Below are 20,797 nucleotides of genomic sequence, written 5' to 3' on the forward strand. Positions count from 1 at the left end.
CTCTCTGGTCTCATGCCCGCAACCTGTATACGGCCGCGCCGCACAGTTAAACTCTATTTTTAATGCTGAGACGCGATTGAGGCGGCGCGAGCTGCCAGCTTATTTCGCAATTGGCCAGTTCAATAGGTTATCCCGCATATCTTTATCTAGACTCTCTGCTCCACTATAGATTTATAGACAATATTTCTCAGGGGGCAGATAGTAGAAGCGAGATGGCTTTGATTGACTATGATGCCTTGCGGCGACCTCCAAAAGGTGCTGCTGGCGGTGCAAGCGAGACCGTCGCCGTCAATCATAGAGCGTATGTGTGGTCATTGCTGTTATCTATTGTAGCATGATTACTGATAGAAAGAGGTTACCAGACTGATCACACGCACACTGTCAAAGTATCCGGTGGATCATGCACTTTTTAGAGAGTTAATTCAGAACAGTGCTGATGCTGGTGCAACGACTGTCAAAGTCGAGTTCTTTACTGACGGTCCAAAAGGCACTATCAGAATGGATAGAATACTGTAAAATACCCCCTTTTAACCTCCAAATCATAGATGCAATGACTAACATCTTGAAAAGTGATATTCAAAAGCAGACCGTGAAACGCCTTCGTATCAGTAACGATGGTATGAGCTTCCGTCCCGAAGACTGGGACCGGTTACGCGAGATTGCGAAAGGAAATCCAGACGAGACAAAAATTGGTGCATTCGGAGTGGGATTTTATTCGGTGTTTGCCGTTACTGATGAGCCGATGGTTCTTAGTGGTGAAACCGGTATGAATTTTTACTACGAAGGAGATCAGCTTCACTATCGGCGTTTCACGCTTTCCGAGGAAATGCAAAAGCAGTCGACAAAAAAATGGACTGCGATCGATTTGCCTTACTCTTCTGCAAAGCCATTACCAGAGTTACCTCATTTCACCAGTTTTCTAGCGCAAAGTCTGACATTTGTAAAGTTGCAGCAGATTGAATTTTCCGTAGATGGAATACCCATGCTCGTGATTCAGAAGATCAAATCTGATCCGCAAAAGCTAGATATTCCTAAAGAGATTAATCTCAAGTCGCTGGATCGAACGATGCAAATCGACCGGGTACAGGCTGAATCAGTTCAAATCAAGGCGCGCTACCTTAACGTGACTCAATTAGGCAAGTCAGAAGCAGAATCTAAAGGAATCGTCTCTCTTGGTCTCAAATTTATCCACGCGTTTACTGCGGATACCGAGAAGCCGACAGAGTATAGCGAAGCAATACTCTTCCTTCGAAACATCACCGGATACATCTCAACGAGTCCGTCGGCATCTTTTGCAAAGAAATTGCAAGGCGCAATTATGAAGCCGCCGCCGCGGCATGCATCAATCTCCATGATTGCACTCAACAAAGCCGAAGCCGACTCATCGCAACTCAAATCCGGTATCGCGACGCAAATTTTCCCCAAAGAGTTTGAAGACGCAAAAGTCTTTATCGGCTTTCCTACGAAGCAGACAACGGCTCTCAAGTCTCATATCGCGACTCCTCAGGCCATCCCAACCATGGAACGAGCGGCGGTTGACACCGCGAATGCGTACGTTAAGGACTGGAATAAGGAAATGATGTATATGGCTGGTATATTGACACGTATTGTCTATGGTACCGAGATGGCTTCTGTCGGCCTAATACTCCCGAAAGATCAAGCAGGTAGACCCGACATTTATGAAAAGGCGGCCTTCACTATGAGTCAGTTTTACTTTGGCAATTCAACTCCGGATGCACGAATCGGGCAGTATATCGCTACTGGATTTTGGAAATCAGCAAAGTCTGTGCCACTGATTACTTCGAAAGGTCTAAAAGCGTCTACCGAAGCTCGCGCTATGGAGGATATTTCATTCTTAAAAAATATAGCGATGATTCCTAAAGATATGTATGATGGTGCGCCAAAGTTCCATGACCAAGTAAAGTCGCTTGGACTCATACGTACAGTCGATGTTGACGATGTCAAAAGCGAGTTTTCAAAACGAGCTTTGGATGCGGCTGACATGATTGCATTTTTAAAATGGGCTATAAAGAAATACAAGGCCGACAAAATCACGATGGCGGACGTTAATGCAATGATCGGATACGCTTTACTTGCTGATGAAAAAATGGGAACCATAGATATGCGGTCGGTACTGTATTATCATAATTCATCGATTATTCCGGCGAATATGCCGGTGCCGTATAATTGTTTGCCATACACCGTTGTCAAAGAATTCAGAAATGCTGATCTTGAATTACTGTAAGTTTCCTGTTTCTTTTTTTCTGAAAAAGAAAAATTGTTTACTAATTGGATAGGGGCTGGAAATCGCTTGATGTGTATCAATGGGTGATGTATCTTACCGGTACATACTCGAGTTCACTTCCCATCGAGCAAAATCTTTCAATATCACCTGAATTTGCACAGCAAGTCCTGTCAGCAATTTCCAAGCAATGGTATTCGCTAATAAATTCCATCAAAACGGCAATTTTTGAGCAATTAAAAACTGTGACTTGCATCCCTACGCAAAAAGGCATGAAAAAACCTTCAGAATCGTATTTGAATGACGTGAAAATGTTTCCAGATCTGCCTGTTGTCAACGAGAGTGTGAAGAGCAGTGCCTCTGATGAAGTGCTCGTTTATTTAGGTGTCCGCAAGACTATTGAATTAAAGTACGTAATGGAGCGTTTACATTCCGACGAGGTGGCGCGCAAGTGGTCGCCACAGGATATGATTATCTACCTTGCTAGTCAGCAAAAGGATATGCAGCAGACTGATATCTCATTTTTAAAAGCTAATGAAATCTTGGCAAGCGAGAATGATGATCGCTTACATAATGTTAACGAGCTATATCAGCCTACTGAGGAATTACGCGAGCTTGGATTGCATTTATTGAAATGGTGTGAGTCTGAATGGAATCCGAAATCGACGGAGGCATTGTTTTTGTTCAAGTTGGGTCTGAATAGTCATCCTTCGGTAGCCACTGTGATTTCGCTTGCTGCAAATGCAAAATCAGATGCGACGAGAAATAAAGTACTCCGGTATTTTATTCAGTACTTTGATCAGAATAAGTATAGATCATTCTACAACTCTCGTCTGACTACCCGCTTTCTTCCGGCGACGATTGCTAGCGGCGATAAACAGGAGAAAGTGATAGTATCACCTAGTGAATGCTTTTCGTCTCCATCGGCAGCATTGTTTGAATTCCCAGTTCTGCAAGAAGATTTACAAGCGGAAGCCTGGAAATTTGGCGTCGAACTATATCCTCGCATGGAGGCCGTTATTCAGCGACTTATAGCCAAACCTCCTACGACGCTTGACCAGGCAAATAAAATGTTCACGTTTATGGCTGGTAACATTTCCGAGTTGAAACCCAAGGATGTGAATACTCTTCGCGATTCGGCATTTATTCCAATCTTCAATGAGAGCGGTATGGTGACTTCCTATCGACCGCCCTCGCTCGTATTTATCGAATCGACAACCTCGTCTGCGCAAAACGATGGCGAAGTGTTTTACAGCAAATTTTTCGATTTTGTGAGCTTTAATGTAGGCGCGAATGCATTTTTACGCTACTGTGGTGCGCGCGATAAACCGAGTATCCTTGAGCTTGCAAGAATTACAGTTGCTGAGCCAAATACGATGTATGTGCATGCTGGTGGATTTGAGAAGTATATTGAGCTCTTGATTCAATTCGAGAGGAAATGGGCAGAGTTAGCCGGAGACGTGAAGTTAGTTGAGGATATGAAAACCTCGCCGTTCCTGCTCGGTCGCAAATTTAGTTCTGCGGTTAACGGTGGAAAATCACCAACCGCTGAGGAGGAGAAAGATGATGAGAATGATTTGGATACCTATGACGCGATTGAGGATGAAGATATGGAGTACGTTCTTGCGCGCGCTTCTGAGATTGTGATTAACGATGATGTCGTTTATTATAATTTCTTCAAGGCGGAGATTTTGTCGGCTCCGTTTGATTCTGAAATCGAACGGCTTTATAAGGTAAACTTTTTATTTTTTCTTTCTTGTGTTCTATGTTGTGAAATTTGTGCATTTTTAACAGTTGAATTTAGCGCATCGGATCTCAGAAAATGTCAAATATTGTACAAGAGTCGATCACTATCGGTGCGCAAATCAACTCTGCAGACATCAACAATATCCGAAAACGTATTCTCGAACGTACAAAGCTCTACTTAGATCTCAATACTCGTGGTGAAACTATCAAAGTCTCATATCCTCAATTTGAAAAGAGTCTACGAGTTAGCTCGGTATCGAGGATTCAGATTCAGCGATCGATTATTCGCATGAAATCAACTAAAAGGCATGAGTCGGTGACTACTTCGACGACAGCTTCGATGATGAAGAGAAGTGATGGCGGATGGACAATGTATCTTGTTCCAAAATTTGAGTATTTCGACGTTGCTCAGTCGTTGGTTAAAATACTTCTTGAACGACCGACACCGGATGCGGCGACTGTGCTTGAATCGCTAATGAATTCATCTCTAAGCAGTCTCGAACGACGAGGGTATAACGTCAAAAGACTCATCAAACATCAGCGACAGGAGAAAGAAGCCGCAAGAGCTGCGCATGATAAATTACTTGAAGAAGCAAAACAGAAGGAAACTGAGCGCAAGAAAGCTGAGCAAGAAGAGTTGGAGAAATTGAAATTAAAACTGATGAGCGGTGGACCATTGCAAGGACAACCTGCGCCGCCGAGCGATGATGGGCTTGATTTACCGCCATACGCGAATGAAACTCATGGCCAGGAGATTGTCAGTACCGCGCGGCCAAACTCTCAGCACCATCAATCACCTCCACAGCAGCAACAGCAGCAGCCAAATTATGAAGGTCTCGGAGGCATGTTTAATAAATGGAGGCAAAACAGCAGTTTAGGGCGACAGCTTAGCGGTGCTACTACGTCTCGTCAAACGTCTAATGAATTTGAGAATGAGAGAGCAACTCCACAAAGCCCGACAAGAGTCCCTGGTGGCTGGGACGATGGTCTTTCCCAACAAAAGCAACAGCACCAGCAGCACCAGCAGCAACAACAGCAACAGCAGCAGATAGAAGCTCTTCAACAACCGCCTCGTCAGCTCCACGATAGCAGTAGCCATGGCCAACGTGCTCCATTATCAGACGTCGCCACCCGGCAATTACTTCAAGAAGGTATTCAACACACTACGGCATATCGAGGCGACAATTTGCAAAACGAAGAACAATCATGGTCGCCAGGCGCAGATGTTGCAGAATCAGCATCTGTTTCGGCGGAGAACTCATGTGATCGCAATGTAGCGCATAATTTAGAGTTCGTGGGTATGGTGTCTAATATCGGGCCAAAGATGTATGTCTCTAAAGCCGTTGCTGGATTGCAGATTCCACGCGAATTTCAGGGACACGTGAAGCTGTTTGGGCATACGCTGCGCGAGCTTGCGGTTAATGTGTTCAAAGTGCGGTGGGATGCTATCCACGTGTATTATGATGAAGCAGGGGAGTCGGTTGCGTTTAATATGGGCGGAAGTTTATTTTTTAATTTGCGGTACTTCATTCGCGATGTGCGCGGAACACAATCGCTGGCGTCGGGAGGTGGGTTTAATATGGCAAAGTCATTGGATTATTGGTTCCCGGTCATGGCGCATGAGTTGGCGCATAATTTAGAAGTGTCGCATGGGCAGCGGCACTCTTTTTTTGCGGAGACGTACGTCCAGCAGTTTGCGGCTGCCTATAGACGAGTGGCAAAGAAGCATGATACTACTGTTTAGTTTGGGACTATTCCATGCTTTAATGAGGATTAACTTTGTATATTGAGTTTCATTGCAACTTTTCGTATAGATTCTGTAGCAACTGATTGGATCTCGCCTCGTGCTCAACCAGCTGATCGATACGTGCCTCCAATATCTGATTCTGTCGGTGCAGTTCGACCATCGTTTTACTCACGTGCTCCAATTGTACAATAACCGTATTCAAAGCATCATAATTGGACCTGCTATAAATTTCGCGATTATCATCCGTATCAACTGAGGAAGCGTGAGCAGAACTTAAAGATACTACTCGTTTGCTTTTCAATTTTTCGATACGAAGTGCTTCGGCGTATGCTTTTTTAGCTTTCTTTTTGTTGTGGATAAGGGACAAAAATCTACACCATTCGTCCATTTCTTTATCGTAGGCTGTTTTTGGAGTTTCTGAAAGGTGGTGTAACTGCCGTTCTTTGTGTTGGGTTGCCCAATACGCCATTGATTTTCGCATGGCTTTAACGTTTAGACCTTTTGATTGTGTTAGTCTGATATGACTTTTAATAAAGAAACAAAAAATAAAATAAAAAGAAAAGGGTAGTGCACCTGTTTTTTCTTTATATAGTTTGCGCATTTCTTGGAAAAATCGCTCATGATTAACAAACCGCGACTGATGTGCGTTACAAAGCTGCACGATGTGCAGACGTTGCTCAGCGGTAACTCGAGTGCGCCGCTTTACATCTTTCGAAGGCCGAGCACCGCCATTTTCGTCGTCATCATCGTCATCGTCATCGTCATCGTCATCATCGTCAAGAGCATGATTTCCATCAACAATACTTGAGAGGGATAGGGAATCTGGGCTCGCGATAGAGCTTGTCGAGCACGATAGTGCGGGTAGAGTGCTGTTATTGTTATTGCTACTGTCGATTCCGCTGCGATTGCTGTTGCGGGAAGAGCAGCGCACGTTTAGCTCGACAGTGGGAGGTAATGAAAGTGTCGGGTTATGCATCATAGTGTTTGTGACGGGGAAACTTGTATAGTACTGGATAGGCGTCGGGTGGGCGGCAGAAGAGATGTTGTCCTGACCTATACTATACCCGTACATCTGCGCCAGAGGTGGACGACCAAAAGCACCACCGGGAGCCATCGTCTCCGCAGCAAGAGCAAGCTGCTGGTCGTAGAGATGCTGGCCCATGGAAGCGATGTCGTCGTCGGACCGGGGCTTATAGGGGTAAAGAGAGTGATGGTGAGCTTGCGCCATGCCGGCAGAATTGGCCGAGGCGGCAGCCGCCATGGAAGAGACGGTTTTAAGAAGAGAATGAGAAGTTATAAAGGAAGACAAAAGAAAGCAGAGCTGGCATTCAATAGATAAGTAGCAAAGAAGAGGTGGAGGCGGATGGGGGAGTTCAAATAGCGAACAAGGTTCTGCTGATGAGCCTCGCTAAGCGGCAACTAGACTCGGGTTAAGGAAATTTCCTTAACTAAGCCGACGCCCGAGTGCTTAGCTCACGTCAGACTCGCCGCCCAAAAAAGCACGGGCGCGACTGTCACGATGGCATCGGTCGGCTGGTACAGCGAGATATGTGCATAAAATTAATGCCAGATCAACAGATTATGAAAGATGGCCGATGGTCAGAAAGGAATAATGCTCGGTTGGGGAAGAAGCGATGTCGGCTGGAGTTGCTGCTTCCTGCTGCTGCGCATTGTTGCTGCTTCTTTTCGTCGCTACATTTTGCTGCTGCGCATTGTTGCTAATTCTCCTCTTCTCGTTGAGAGATTTGATAATGATATGATATAGTATGCTATCATATGATATTTCTTTTTTCAGCTCTCTATTCTACTCGTTATCATCTTCTATACAAATCAAAGCGGCAGCCAGACTTGCAATTATTGCCGCGCTGTCTGCGGCTGATTTGATGTATTAATATTTAAGGAATGTTAAATTCACCATTAACCAGTGTTTCATCACGTGACTTGCCGCGAAGCGCGTTCTCGAGTCTTTCTGGCTGGGTTGCGCACGCTTGCTTGCAATTAGTCAAGATGTAGTTCATTTATTCTTTATATGTTCTACATATGTAGTATGTACATACCTGATTATCATTTGTATATCCTATCATTTGTAGCATAAAGCCTCTGCGATGGCTTTATGCTGCTCAGCCGCGGAAAAGGCCGAGAAGAGGCCGCCCGCAGCGAGACGTTTCTTTTCTCTTTGGCCAATTTTGTCATTTTCTAGCCGAGATACATGATATACTACATCTTTCTAAATGACTCCGATTGTGCACTCATCTGTTTTTGTCCAGGGCTCATCAGCTCATATTCCCGACTAAAAGCTACGCCCACCAAATTATGTATTCGCCAAAAGCAAGAAAAAGAAGATAAATGTCACCTCCATCAACGCCGCAAAAAAAGGCAAACTGTGGAATTCTTGTCTTCTTTTCTAAGAATTTAAAACGGCTCGGCTTACTTCCGTTGACTCCTTCACAATTAGCAGTCATCATATGTCTACATCCCGCCACCGATGCCATCAAACTCCTCGCTCTCCCACCCATCCCCCTCACTCTCTCCATCTCGCTCTTCCTCTTCCTTCACTGCATTCTGTATCCATCCCACAACTGTCGCCAGTGACTCCTTCGAACTCGGAACAAAATGGCCCCCCGGATGCCTATACACCGTCCTCGTGCTCTTATCGCAAGCTTCCACCAGCGCCGCACTGCGCTCCTCCGAAACAACCGTATCGAGTGAACCTAAGACATGTAACGTTCGCGTTGTAATAGGATAGTTGTGATCGTGCTCTTTTAGTACCGACCGAAACCCTGAATAGAGTACGGCGAATTTCAGAGCAGGGTGCTCTGGGACTAGACTCTTAAGCTCGGTACATAGCATTCCTGCCATAGCGGCTCCTTGTGAGAAACCAATAACACCATCAAAAGGGCCCTTTTAATAGAAAAAAAAAAATAGAATATTCGTCAGTATGTATATGAATTTCGATAAAAATATTAAAATAAATTAAAAAAGAGAACTTGATTACTCACTTCCTTTTCGATATACCCTTTCAAGTAATTCCACGACAGATCGATCCCCAAAAACTCTCCAGTCACATTATCCTTAGTCCACCAGCCATAACTATCATCACCAATGCCTTGACTCTGTATACTAGCGCGCTCTTCAGGATCAGCCGGATCAGGAGCTGAAAGCTTTATTGGCGCAGTAGGGAAAAATGTCGTATATCCTCCAACTTTTAACAAGTTCTTTCGAAGTGCTGACGTTTTCTTGTAGAATAATTCACCGGACTATAAAATAATATTAGATCTGTGCCAATTACTTTTTTCCATTCTGTTTGCCAGTATAACTTGCCTGAGTGTACCCGTGCAGAAATAATATTTTTCTAGACATCATGTATATAATTACTCCAGCAATCAATATCTCAATTTCCGTAAACACTCAATTCCCAAAGATTGAAAAATAATAAACAATCCCTTGACTTTTTTTATCTTCTTTCTTTCTCTTTTGTTGTTCTTCTTCTTCACCCTCTGGCTGTTCAAACTGATGTAATCGCGATAACTAACACTGATGTTCCAACCCAGTGAAGCTCAATCGCAGCATCGTTTTCTTCCCGATAATGCCAAACTTTAATTCATACTTTCATTGCCGTACAATACGTGCTACGCATATATACACGTATAACTTATACTGGCTGTATGTATAACAGTAGAATACATATTTAAAAAAGGACTACTAAAGTGCCGTACATAAACACAAACAAAAATTGTATAAAAACAATAACATTATATCAAGTTGACAAAAAATGTATAATAAAACAGCTCATGATCTACATGAACTCTTACTCTTATATACGATCCGCATTTGTTCAATACTAATCTTTTGTTCTGTGATGCTATACACACGTCACATTCTTCAGTTCAAACAACAAACAAAAAATTCACAAAAAAGAAACAGTATAAATTTCTAAATGAAGATATCACAGGAGAGAGAGAAAAAAAAGGCACCTTACAAGGGTAACTCGAACGAGACATTAACGTCAATCTCACGCGCCATCGACACGACCTTTGAAAGCTGGCACACCTTCTGTGCAGCCTCATCAAGCTCAGTGAATGAGAAAATCTTCAGTCCAGAGTCGCTGATCAAACGGTGCGCCTCTTCGACATTAGTTCCTTGCAAACGAGCAACAATCGGCACGGTGATGTTCATCTCCTGAGCAGTGACAATCAATCCCTTGGCAATGTTGTCGCAGCGCACAATACCGCCGAAAATGTTGACAAAGATGGCAGTAACCTTCGACTCGCGAAGGAGGAGGTTGAACGCTTCGCGAATAGCCTCGGCAGTAGCACCGCCACCACAGTCAAGGAAGTTGGCGGGCTCTCCTCCGTAAAGCTTGATGATGTCCATAGTCGCCATAGCGAGACCGGCGCCGTTGACGAGACATCCAATGTTGCCGTCGAGCTTGATGAAGTTGAGATTGTAGCTCGCAGCCTCGATCTCATCGGGGTCTTCCTGTGTCGTATCTCTGTACGACCACACTTCCTCCTGACGGAACGACGCGTTGTCGTCGAATCCAAGCTTGGCATCCATAGCGAGCACACGCTTGTCAACAGTCTCAGACAGAGGGTTGATTTCAATCTGAGTGGCATCCTTCTCTTCAAAGGCCTTGTAAAGCTTTTTTACAATGTCAGCAGCCTCAGGCACACACGAGGCAGAGAATCCAAGATTTCCAGCAATCTTTGTCGCAATCTCATCAGTCACACCAACATGGATATCAATCGGGGTAGAGTGAATCGCCTCAGGAGTATCATGCGCAACAGCTTCGATATCCATACCTCCCTGGCTAGACGCAACAATAACCGGTCCACGAGTGACTCGGTCAAGCAAAATAGCAAGGTATGCTTCGTGACGAACAAACTCACGCTCGACAATGTAAACGGCAGTGCAAAGCTTGCCCGCAGCTCCGGTCTGCTTGGTAATGAGCTTGTGTCCAAGCATTTGCTCGGCATAGATCTTGGCCTCGACAGGCGAAGAAATGAGCTTGACACCACCTTTCAGGCCGTTGTCAAAAGTACCTTTACCACGACCACCGGCGAGAACCTGCGCCTTGATGACCATGTCTTCCTTTCCTGTTGCACCATGTTAATTTAACAACTTTTTTGTTTTTTAATTATTTGAAAATGAATTAGCGCTTACCAAGCTTGATAGCAATCTCCTCGGCACCTTCAGCGGTTGTAGCGGCTTCACCGTCAGGAACAGGAACACCATACTATTTCGTTCAATGTCAGCTAATTTGCTCAACTTGTCTTAACGGTTATGCAATTACCTCCTTGAGAATGGCAGCCGAGCGGAACTCATGCAGTGACAAGAAACGCTTCTGCACAGCAGAAGTTCCCTAGAGAAAAAAATACAGGTCAGTTATGATGTCTTCTTGCAAATCTCATAAGCCCCCACGCCGCATGGCTGATAAAAAACATCATCGGCAACGATCAGAGATCGCGCGCGCATGAATGAGAAACTTCCCGCACAAACCAATAGCGCTCGCAAGAGTCACGAGGACAATCAATTGAGTTGAAATTGATGCGGGCGGGAAGATGTAAAGGTCGGTAGCCGAGTGTTGTCAAGCATCCGATGTGAGGGGAGCGAGAGCCGAAGCGAACACTCACTCACTCATAGCAACGCTTCCATCAAAACAAGGCGACACAATCTTCTCAACTATTACTAGCATATAAATTCGATATAGAGAATATAGAGAATTGCAGGATCATGGTTGCTGCCAAGGGTGATTGTGTGGCGGTATGGATGTAGAGCAGGCGCAACTTCACGTGGGATAGAGCCAATGAAAAGACACAGCGGGGTACACACCTGTCTCAGCGCGCCAGCGCGCGAAGCAGTAGCAAGACGAGAGGCAACAGAAGAAGCACCCTTAAAAAGCATGTTGATTGCGGAAGTAAAGGGGATGGTGGGGAGATGAGGAGGAGGAAGACAGAGGAGAGAAGAAAGGATGGGGGAGAAGATGAGAAGAGTGTGGGCGAGTGAGCGCACTTGAATGTCGGCTGTCCGCCCTGCCGCGGTTCCGCAAGTACGAGGCCCGTTTAAATGTAAGATAGTGCCTATCCGAAGATCACTCCCGGATGGCTTAAAAGATATTCTTCAGTCATTTTGTATATCTTTTTAAGCATCATTGAACCCATGCGTATTTATTAAGAAACTGGGCGCGCGTGAAAAGGATCATACAGTTCGCTTGGGGGGCCGTGGCAGCCCGTTACCGAGGCAGCCCATTTCCCACCATAGCTCCTGCACCACTGCAGTCACGAGGATATAATTTAGTTTATTCCGTAGGGCTAATCTCAGCTATTTGATTGAAACTATTCATACGCTTGCCGCTTTTTTCTGAACTATGTATTGGGCGATCAAATATCGCTGCATAGATGCGGAATAGTATACCGCGCGGTTTGAAGGATCTCCAGGAATATGGCCTTTGTACTGTATTTTCGTATTTCCCGATACTCTCGTTTTCAACAAAGAGGAATTGAAGAATGATGTAAAAGCAGCAAAGGCGGTCAAGAATGCTGCCGATATTGTGAGGCCTGCTATCTAGGCTATATCTGATTTCCCGTCGGCAATGAATTTGTTTGGGACTCTGCCTTCCAACACGAGCAGACCATCGTGGAAGAAGCAGAGCACCTTTAAAGGTCACATTGAGTTAGACCAAAGGGGACGTCAGCGGGAAGGCGCGCTGGAAAATGCTCGTATGGATGATGTGGCTGTAGTGATATGCATATATCTCGATACCAGAGGTTACCGGTCGCCTACAGGAAACAAGGCAGCCATGACCTCAGAGAGGAAGCGCTGTATCGTAGAATTTTTTGCAGAATCGAAGTGAGGCTCGACTGCCAGGATGTACATAGATTAAATAATCTAAAGCTGGGGCCAAAGCTTTTGCTAGAGAAAACGGTCGGGTTTACAAATTTCTTCCTATGGTGGTATGTTGATCAGTAATTGAAAGGATGCCATGCAGCGGTTTAGCCTGTTACCGAACCGTTGCAGAAAATATACTAAGGTGGGATCGACGTGGACCGTGGAGTGCGTCTTCGCCATGCCTGTAATACATTCACTGCTTATCGTAACGATCATATTGCAGTCAATGGCGAGTCTCCAGTAACCATCAGACTAACTGGAGATCTTCGTCTATAAATTGAGTCAAATAGTAGATACGACTGCTGTGTTTGATGTTTAAGTGCTATGAGAGATCAATTGGAAGAACCGCCAATGTAGAAGGTAATAAACATAGACAGGAATGCAGCGACCTCTCGTGCGTAGCTATTACCAAATACGAGCACGCCCTTTTCGCGAAGCAAAAGAGGACATTTAACTTGATGTCGGCACTTGTTGGCACTAAGATAGCAGACAGTTCCTCTGTAGCTGCTTGAATGCCATCGAAAGCCCGGTGCAACAGAGGTACCGAGAAAGCTATTGATACAGTTAAAAACTTATCCGAGTGCGGTACAATCATAAAGCTCTCCATTCTCCCGTAGCTGGAACTGACGATGCTAACCGCAGCCTGTGAGCAAGACTTCGGAATGTACATAAGTGTATGTAAGGGTTTACATATTTTCATCTCGCACTTTGTTGTCTAAGAGTTGGCGATGAATCGAGAGTTTAACAAATGGACAGTTGGTGTTTTTACTGACGATGAGTATAGTATCGCAGCCTTTGATATGTCTCCTTAGTGACGGCTGTATTAATGAGCGATATCATTTTCTACCTCCCTTAAGAGTGGCGCTGTTACCATATTGTATTTTCAGTTAAAGGAGAGCTTGCGCGAGTAAAGGAGGCTTGACATCTCCAATAAGCTCTACTCCACCGTTTGTATCCAGCCATATTAGAACTTTCCATTTATACAATTATTCATATATGTTTCATCGGCTTTGAATAACGGCTATAGTTTGTGTTCTATAGATTGTGGCTAGGTACTGTATGTTTAATGAGATAGCAAGCACGGACGAGCACACACGCGCGGCAACCGGCAACGGTCTGCGAGCACGGTTCTGCCCTTGCTTTCATATCGTCTTCTTTCTGCAAGAAGTAATCAGCAATTCTGATACGCTCACTATATCTGAAATGAAGAGGTTATTTACCTTGCAAGATTATATTTAATTTTAAACATGTCTTATTTTTTTTTATCTTTTTCTAGCGAGATCGTGGTCAATTCCTGTAGTTGATGTGCTATGTCGAGCCTGGACACAAAATATCTACATTTATATCAAGTACTATATATTTATATATCGCCCTCATATACAGCAGCTTTTTTTGTCCATCAGCTTTTACATAACCCCCCTCAATAGCTGTTTATGATATACGACGCCAATGCAGAAGCGATCTAATCCCAGTTTGCGGCAAATTAGAGCCGCGCTCGCCTACGGAAAAGCGGAAAACTAGATTTAGGGTTCTCTTAAGTTAGCAGCAAAGGTAAAATTCATTAATTTTTTCTTATTTTCGAGCCAGAGGTGTTGAAGATGCGGCTGCATCGTGCCTTCTCTCCAACTTTGGTTCAATTCTTATGCCTTTCCTCTAATTTACCAATTTTGTTCTAAAATAGAATCTATCTGTATATTCATACTAATATTTCATTATAATTATCACTTCTGACGCAATAGGTATAAACCGCTATCAGTAAAAGCACGCAGTTCTCGCTAATCATCAGCTTGCGATAATGCATGGTGGCTTGCTGCGTAGCTAACTTTTCAGTGAACGCATTGATTCTCAAATGAATTTATCCGACGTCGCTCTTATTCGATCTTTTTGCTTGCACAAGCTCAAACATTCTCAAAGATTCACTTATCTTAGAAGCCTTCTTTGTAAGGCTGCAAGCCAGCCCTGCACATTTTACAATAAAATTATTCAGATAGTAGTCATGATCACGTGATCAATATATCTCGATAGTTAAGGTTTGGGAAGAAAGGAAAAAATATTTCGATACTCGAGATCTATGTGAATTCCCAACTGCCAGTTCATAATTTTGCTCGACATCTAAGATAAATAAGATGCCGTCAAAACCGCCCTCTTCGAGAACATCGGTAGATGTACCTCAGCATGCTCCTCTACACGCGGACTACGAGATTGCTGCACTTGGAGACGGAAAGCTGAAGAGTAGTAGCGGTGGTAAGAAGAAGCGGAGGCGTGGGGACGATGACGAGCTGAATGAAGACGAGGATGAGAAGTTTGTAGATTCTGCTTTATCGAGAAAGATCTTGCAAATGGCGAGAGAGCAGCAAGATGAGGAAGCTGCTGAGGTTGCAAAAGATAGCAAAAAAGCGGCTGCGGGTGAGGATGAAGACGAAGATGATGATGATGACGATGATTTTGAAGATTTTGATGACGACGAGGACGATGAAGCTGAGTATGCGGAACTCGAAGAATTCCAAAAGGAAGAATTACAAGAACTTGAAGTAGATAATGAAGACGCATCATTATTTGAGAAATTCTTACCTGGTCGTGGCGGCGGCGCCGCCGCAAATCTGTTTGATAAACCAGTTACACTGGCGGACAAGATCATGGAAAAGTTAGCTGAACAAGAGATGGGTAGGCGGCAAGCGGAGATCAAAAACGAACCAGAATTTCCTCCAAAGGTGGTTGAAGTCTATGAAAAGTACGCTAATATTCTTACATACTTTGATCCGGTTTACTAACAGTTTCAACTTTTTTCTAGAGTCGGATTACTCTTGTCACGATATAGATCAGGAAAACTTCCTCGAGCCTTCAAAATTATTCCTGCCTTAAAGAACTGGGAAGATGTACTTTTCCTGACGAATCCGGATTCCTGGTCACCAAATGCATGCTACGAAGCTACGAAGCTGTTCGTGTCGGCATTAAAATCGAAGCAGTCACAAAGGTGTGTTTATATTTATTCTGTATATCTCAGGAGAGTGAAACTGATTAGTTATGACGCTAGATTTCTATCTGATATTTTACTGGATCGAGTGCGCGATGACATTCGTGAAAACAAGACATTAAATTACCATTTATACCGCTCGTTGAAGAAGTCTCTTTACAAGCCAGCAGCCTTCTTTAAAGGATTTCTTTTTCCATTATGCGAGGTAATTCTTTTTCTGGCTATTTGCTCTTTTAGAGAAAATACTGATCTTTTGTTCTAGTCTGGATCATGCACACTGCGAGAGGCAGTAATTGTTGGCTCGGTTCTTACCAAAGTATCAATCCCGGCACTACACTCTTCGGCGGCACTTTTACGTTTAGCAGAAATGGAGCAATACAGTGGCGCAAGTTCACTATTTATGCGAGTGCTGATTGACAAAAAGTACGCGTTGCCCTACAAAGTGGTTGATGGAGTGGTGTTTCATTTTATCCGGTTCCGAAACACAGGTGACGAATTGCCTGTGCTATGGCACCAGGCCTTCCTTGCCTTTGCGCAGCGGTACAAGAACGATATCACTGACGAGCAACGAGATGCGTTGCTGGAAGTTTTGAAAGTTCGGTGGCATGCGAAAATTGGGCTCGAAATTCGGCGCGAGCTCAGGGAAGGCGTCGAGCGTGGCGAGAGTCAGAACGGACCCGAGATGGACACGGATTAAAGTGGCGCCGAAGGAGTCAGCAGATTTTAAAATGTAAAATTAGACAACACCTGTTAAAATGAATGCATAGCCCAGAGAATCTAGTCAAGCTTCTATCGTGAGCTGAGAGTTTTAAGGATCACTAAAAATAAAAAATTGGAGATTGTTGCCGGTTATTGCCGAGAAGCAAAGTGGGGCCTACACCCAAGACCTCGTCTTTCTCGAGTTTAGAGCGAGCGACGTAAGCTTGCCTCGGCATTAGAGTTTAGAAGCGCTAATCCAAATTATTCCCTCTGTATAATACGGAAAAGCTGAGCGTGGACTTTAGACAAAACAAGAATTCCGGCGATCAGACGAAGTATGCGGCAGCGACTGGAAGTCAAGGTGTTTTGATTACCGTTGTCAGGACATTCTGTACCTGTGCTCTGGAGAGGAATATTCTCTAAGGATGAGAATGGCTACAGCATATGAAATGTTGAATATCCTAATAATCGTCTATAGTTATGGATTCAACATATATAAGAATCAGGATTGGACTAGTGTAAAAGTGACGGATCTTCAGGGCGGAAGCTGCAATCTCAGATTGCCGCTGCCATGCAAGGGACGCGGCTGAAATTAACTGTGGGTTAAGAAATCTCTAAATACGGGATAGTAACAAAAATAAGGGTGAAAAAAAGAGATGCTCGTCAGATTTAACTAATTAGGAGAACACGGGGGGGCTGCACTGAACTGCACTCAGGCGCGTCTTTGTCTAATAGCCTCTAGTGTCGACGAGATGTAGAGTTGTAGTTATTGAAGTTGATAACGAGAATGTCATAAGGTGGGTCGGTCTTCTATGGGCCATGAACAGAAATTCATCGAGCCGTCGAAATTATAAAGATCAGGTAACAGATAAATCTCGGAACAACGGCCTCCGCTAGTCTGAGAAGACTAGAAAGCGCGCAAAGGTGCGTTGAGACGTGGTCAACGTATGGTTTCTGTTGTTGCTGCCGGACTAGACGTGGCGCACGCGTAGCCCGCCCTACCCTTCCAACGGCGTAGAGATAAGCTTCAAGAAGTGACTAGAAGAGCACATAGAACAAAGATAACTTGTGCACGTAATGAACGCACCGACAAAATATATACACTACTAAGTGTACCTTCTACACCGGCGAACTGCGTACACCGAGCTAAATAAAATTCAAGGCTTACCTTGCCGGAAGCGGAAGGCAGTCAACATCAGCCTGGCACTCGCTTGCGTCTGCACCGCCTCCGCACGTGCGCCATACTGCCACAGTGGGTCGTGTATGATAAACCTTAACTCGCCGTTGCTTTTACGTTTGCCCTCGCGCTTCCGTCGGCCTGCAATCCAAAGTGCTCGTCCATCGTCACAAAGTCCTCTCCACCTCCTCCTCGGCCCTGCCTCCCTCCGCTCCGCGATCCCGCCTCCCCTACCCTTTCGCCTGAAACTGTATCATTTTTGCGTTTCTTCCTACTTCAGTATTCCTGCTCGTCTTTTCCTTCGCACCCTACCTCCGCCAGGCCTCTACATGCGCACCATTCCAGTCCCTTTTCTCAAATGTCCATGAACGGCCCACCGCCGCCGCCGCCGCCGCCCTCAAGCGGCCCGCCTTCCCCTCCGCGCCTCCCGACGCTCGTCATCCAGCATCGTCCGCCTTCTCCCCATCAACCGCAGCCGTCCAATGGCTCACTCTCCAAGCCGCCTGCTGCTGCTACTACGGCGGCCGCCGCCGCCTCCCAGACGCAGCAGTCCTCGTCGCTCGCCTCTACTGCGGCCTCGCAGCTCCCCGTCGGACCGCCGCCAAAGGTTAACCAGTCCGCTTTCATCCATAAATTATACAAGTACGCATTTATCTCTCTATTTCTCTCTGCTTTGTTTTGCGTTTCCTTGCGCGTAGTTCTCGCGGCTCCGTGGCTAATTTCATTGTTCTAGCATGCTCGAGGACTCAAATATCTTACACCTCATCTCGTGGACCCCCGCCGGTGACTCTTTTGTTGTCTCGCCAAACGAAGAGTTTTCGCGTGTTCTAAGGTAGCGCTTTTTCTTTCATTCCATTACTACTATTATTTTTTTTTTTTCAATTTTTGCGTGACGGTGTGAATTTTGAGCTGATTTATATTTTACAGTCAATACTTCAAGCATACAAATGTTTCCTCATTTGTGCGTCAGCTTAACATGTATGGATTCCATAAAGGTAACGAATATCTCTTCCTACTTTTTCTCATTATGAATTCTTGTTCTGATCTTTTCTTTGTTGTTTTAGTCAACGACGTGTTTCATGCTGGATCAGCTGCCGATTCCGGTCAATGGGAGTTCAAGCATGGCGAAGGTGTTTTTCGTCGTGGCGATGTCGAATCTCTTCGAGCCATCAAACGTCGTGCGTCTCGACAATCAGTTGTTAATCGCGATTCCGTCAGCTCTTCAAAATCAGGCTCAGTATCGATGCCGGCGACTCCCGTTTCACCTAACGGCACAACTCAAATTTTACCCTCCGCTTCACCCGCGTACATACTCGACACCAACGCGGCATCCGCTGCTGCTGCCCAGGCTCAAATTTCGCAAGCGCAGGGTAGCTCAATACAGGGTCATTCCAGAGAGAGTATGAGTGGACCGCCACCATTTCCGCATCGTGAAGTTGCAGTATCTGACCCCACGGATCCCATGCGGATAAATGGCTTGGAGGGAACAATGTGGCAACTTCAGGACTCACATTTAAGATTGCTGCCGCAAGTTGAGTTGGCCTTAGAGTCTGTGAGAATGTGTCAAGAGGTAGTGTTTCATCTGTGGTATCTGCGTGATGTATACTAAAATTTTTGTCTTAGTGGTTACGGAGCTTGATAACGATCATCTCGCGGTTACCGTTGGGTTCAGAATCCTCTGCTATCGAAGCCGAATGTGCGAACTACCTTTTTTTGATGATTGCGAAATTTCGATCTGGCGGATTACTGACAAAATTTACTAGTACGACGAGTGCACGAAGATATCACACGTCGCGGCCAGGTTTTAGCCGAAGATCATAGCTCGGCATATTACATCAAGCCAGATCCAGGTGTTGCTCCCCTTTCGCCCCGTCAGTATTCAGAAGATCGCAGCTCTCGCTCATCAGTAAGCTATGCGCATCCTTATGCTGCTCCGGTAGAATATCCGCCACCCCCGACCGTGCATCATTCAATGCATCATCCTCAGCCCAATGTGATTTCGGCAACTCTTGCTCACTCTCACTTTGTACCCCAGCAGCAGCAGTATCCACCGCCTCCACCGCCTCCTCCAATGACTGGATTTTCTTCACATCCGTTGAATGCGCCTCTGTTACGCCATCGACCGGGTTCTTACCCATCGCCATCTCATGCGACGAGAATGGTAGAGCCACCCGCATTTCGTCGACATACATCAGGCGACGGTCGGCCGGATCATCAGAGCAGGAGCTGGAGCGATGTATCTTCCTTGACAGATAGCAGCGGAGAGCAAGCGCAGGCGCATCACTATCGCTCAAGTTACGGCAGTGACTCATCCTCGTTTGGATACTCGTCACAGCAGTCCCAGTCAACAGCACAGGCACAGCAGTCACAACAGATGCAGCAAGCTCAGGGATCGCCGCATACACCGTCCCCGGCTTCGCTGTCTCCTCTACATATGGGAGCCGCGGGACGAAGGGAGAGCATTAACCCGGGGCAATTTGTGAGCGTCAATCAGCACTACAGATTACGACCAGTATCACCAAAAATGTCACCTACGTCTGCACCGAAAGGTAGTCAGCCCCCTAACTCGCATTCGATCTCACTTCCGCCTCCACCACCACCTCTTCCTCCATCAGCCCATCTTCAACAACAGCAGCCTCAAAAGCAACAACAGCAACAATCGCATCAGCAACAGCAGCCTGCTTCTGTACAGCCTATACAGTCGCCCACACAGATGGCAGCGCCACTTTTGCAGACGTCCCGACCGCCATCGCGTCAGGCTCAGCATACGCCTCAGCAGCAAGCACAGCATCTTCAACCTCCTCCCCCTCCTCCTCCTCCTCCTCCTCCTCCTCCTTCTCAGCCTTCACAATCTCAACCTAGCCCTGTTTCTCAGAAGCCGGTACCGCGGCAGTCGTTGGCAGTCGGTGTACATTCCCTCTTAAATCCTCTTGAAAAAGAAGAAAGAATCGAGAGTCCTCCTCTATCACCTCTATCCACCAGTCGCAAGCGACGCAAGGAGTCGTGAGATCAGTGTTGCTCTGCGATAGTTGTTTATATCAGTTCTTTCAGTCGGCTTTGATATTTGTATGTTACTATATAAAAAATGTAGAATAGGGAGACTGGAAGTTTGCTCGGGTTGGTTTTTTGACCATGTATCCTTATGGCCTTTATACCTTTTTTTTGAATGGTTTATATTACCCGTTTGCTTGCTTTTTCTTTTTTATTGGCGGTTTTTTTTTTAATATTCTTAAAATTTTATTTATACATTGTTGGTTTTGTTTCTACAGGTGTTTGCTTCTCTTGTATCAGCTTTTATTTTTGACTTGAGGGTGCATTAGTTAC

At 45.3% G+C, this 20,797-nt stretch overlaps 6 protein-coding genes across 6 annotated transcripts; 3 read left to right on the plus strand and 3 right to left on the minus strand.

Moving 5' to 3' along the window:
- The first annotated feature begins 113 nt into the window (after positions 1-113).
- Positions 114-6,226, plus strand: V2V93DRAFT_374978 (uncharacterized protein). The gene is made up of 5 exons (XM_066911378.1): positions 114-301; positions 363-512; positions 571-2,241; positions 2,298-3,975; positions 4,047-6,226. The coding sequence occupies exons 1-5, from the start codon at positions 213-215 to the stop codon at positions 5,730-5,732; spliced, it is 5,274 nt and encodes a 1,757-aa protein (XP_066763603.1). The 5' UTR covers positions 114-212; the 3' UTR covers positions 5,733-6,226.
- On the minus strand, positions 5,782-6,996 carry V2V93DRAFT_360919 (uncharacterized protein; the record flags this gene model as incomplete). Its single annotated transcript, XM_066908148.1, has 1 exon — positions 5,782-6,996. The coding sequence occupies one exon, from the start codon at positions 6,994-6,996 to the stop codon at positions 5,782-5,784; it is 1,215 nt and encodes a 404-aa protein (XP_066763604.1).
- A 1,181-nt stretch (positions 6,997-8,177) lies between these two features.
- Positions 8,178-9,279, minus strand: V2V93DRAFT_84724 (serine hydrolase FSH). The gene is made up of 3 exons (XM_066912808.1): positions 9,057-9,279; positions 8,735-8,992; positions 8,178-8,636 (listed from the first exon to the last, which is right to left on the minus strand). The coding sequence occupies exons 1-3, from the start codon at positions 9,096-9,098 to the stop codon at positions 8,205-8,207; spliced, it is 732 nt and encodes a 243-aa protein (XP_066763605.1). The 5' UTR covers positions 9,099-9,279; the 3' UTR covers positions 8,178-8,204.
- A 431-nt stretch (positions 9,280-9,710) lies between these two features.
- Positions 9,711-11,639, minus strand: V2V93DRAFT_360921 (succinate--CoA ligase; the record flags this gene model as incomplete). The annotated part of the gene is made up of 4 exons (XM_066908149.1): positions 9,711-10,831; positions 10,899-10,971; positions 11,029-11,097; positions 11,568-11,639. 4 exons carry the CDS (start codon positions 11,637-11,639, stop codon positions 9,711-9,713), a joined length of 1,335 nt encoding a protein of 444 aa, XP_066763606.1.
- Positions 11,640-14,338: 2,699 nt separating this feature from the next.
- V2V93DRAFT_84853 (Bystin-domain-containing protein) lies at positions 14,339-16,508 on the plus strand. Its single transcript, XM_066912809.1, has 4 exons — positions 14,339-15,354; positions 15,415-15,597; positions 15,658-15,802; positions 15,860-16,508. The coding sequence occupies exons 1-4, from the start codon at positions 14,750-14,752 to the stop codon at positions 16,292-16,294; spliced, it is 1,368 nt and encodes a 455-aa protein (XP_066763607.1). The 5' UTR covers positions 14,339-14,749; the 3' UTR covers positions 16,295-16,508.
- Positions 16,509-18,207: 1,699 nt separating this feature from the next.
- Positions 18,208-20,480, plus strand: V2V93DRAFT_328240 (HSF-type DNA-binding-domain-containing protein; the record flags this gene model as incomplete). Its single annotated transcript, XM_066907585.1, has 6 exons — positions 18,208-18,305; positions 18,401-18,468; positions 18,538-19,043; positions 19,097-19,169; positions 19,237-20,159; positions 20,316-20,480. The coding sequence occupies 6 exons, from the start codon at positions 18,208-18,210 to the stop codon at positions 20,478-20,480; spliced, it is 1,833 nt and encodes a 610-aa protein (XP_066763608.1).
- Between the last annotated feature and the right edge of the window lie 317 nt (positions 20,481-20,797).

This window comes from Kockiozyma suomiensis (genome assembly GCF_038497685.1).
Source record: "Kockiozyma suomiensis strain NRRL Y-17356 unplaced genomic scaffold V2V93scaffold_15, whole genome shotgun sequence".
NCBI classification, from domain to species: Eukaryota; Fungi; Ascomycota; class Lipomycetes; order Lipomycetales; family Lipomycetaceae; genus Kockiozyma; species Kockiozyma suomiensis.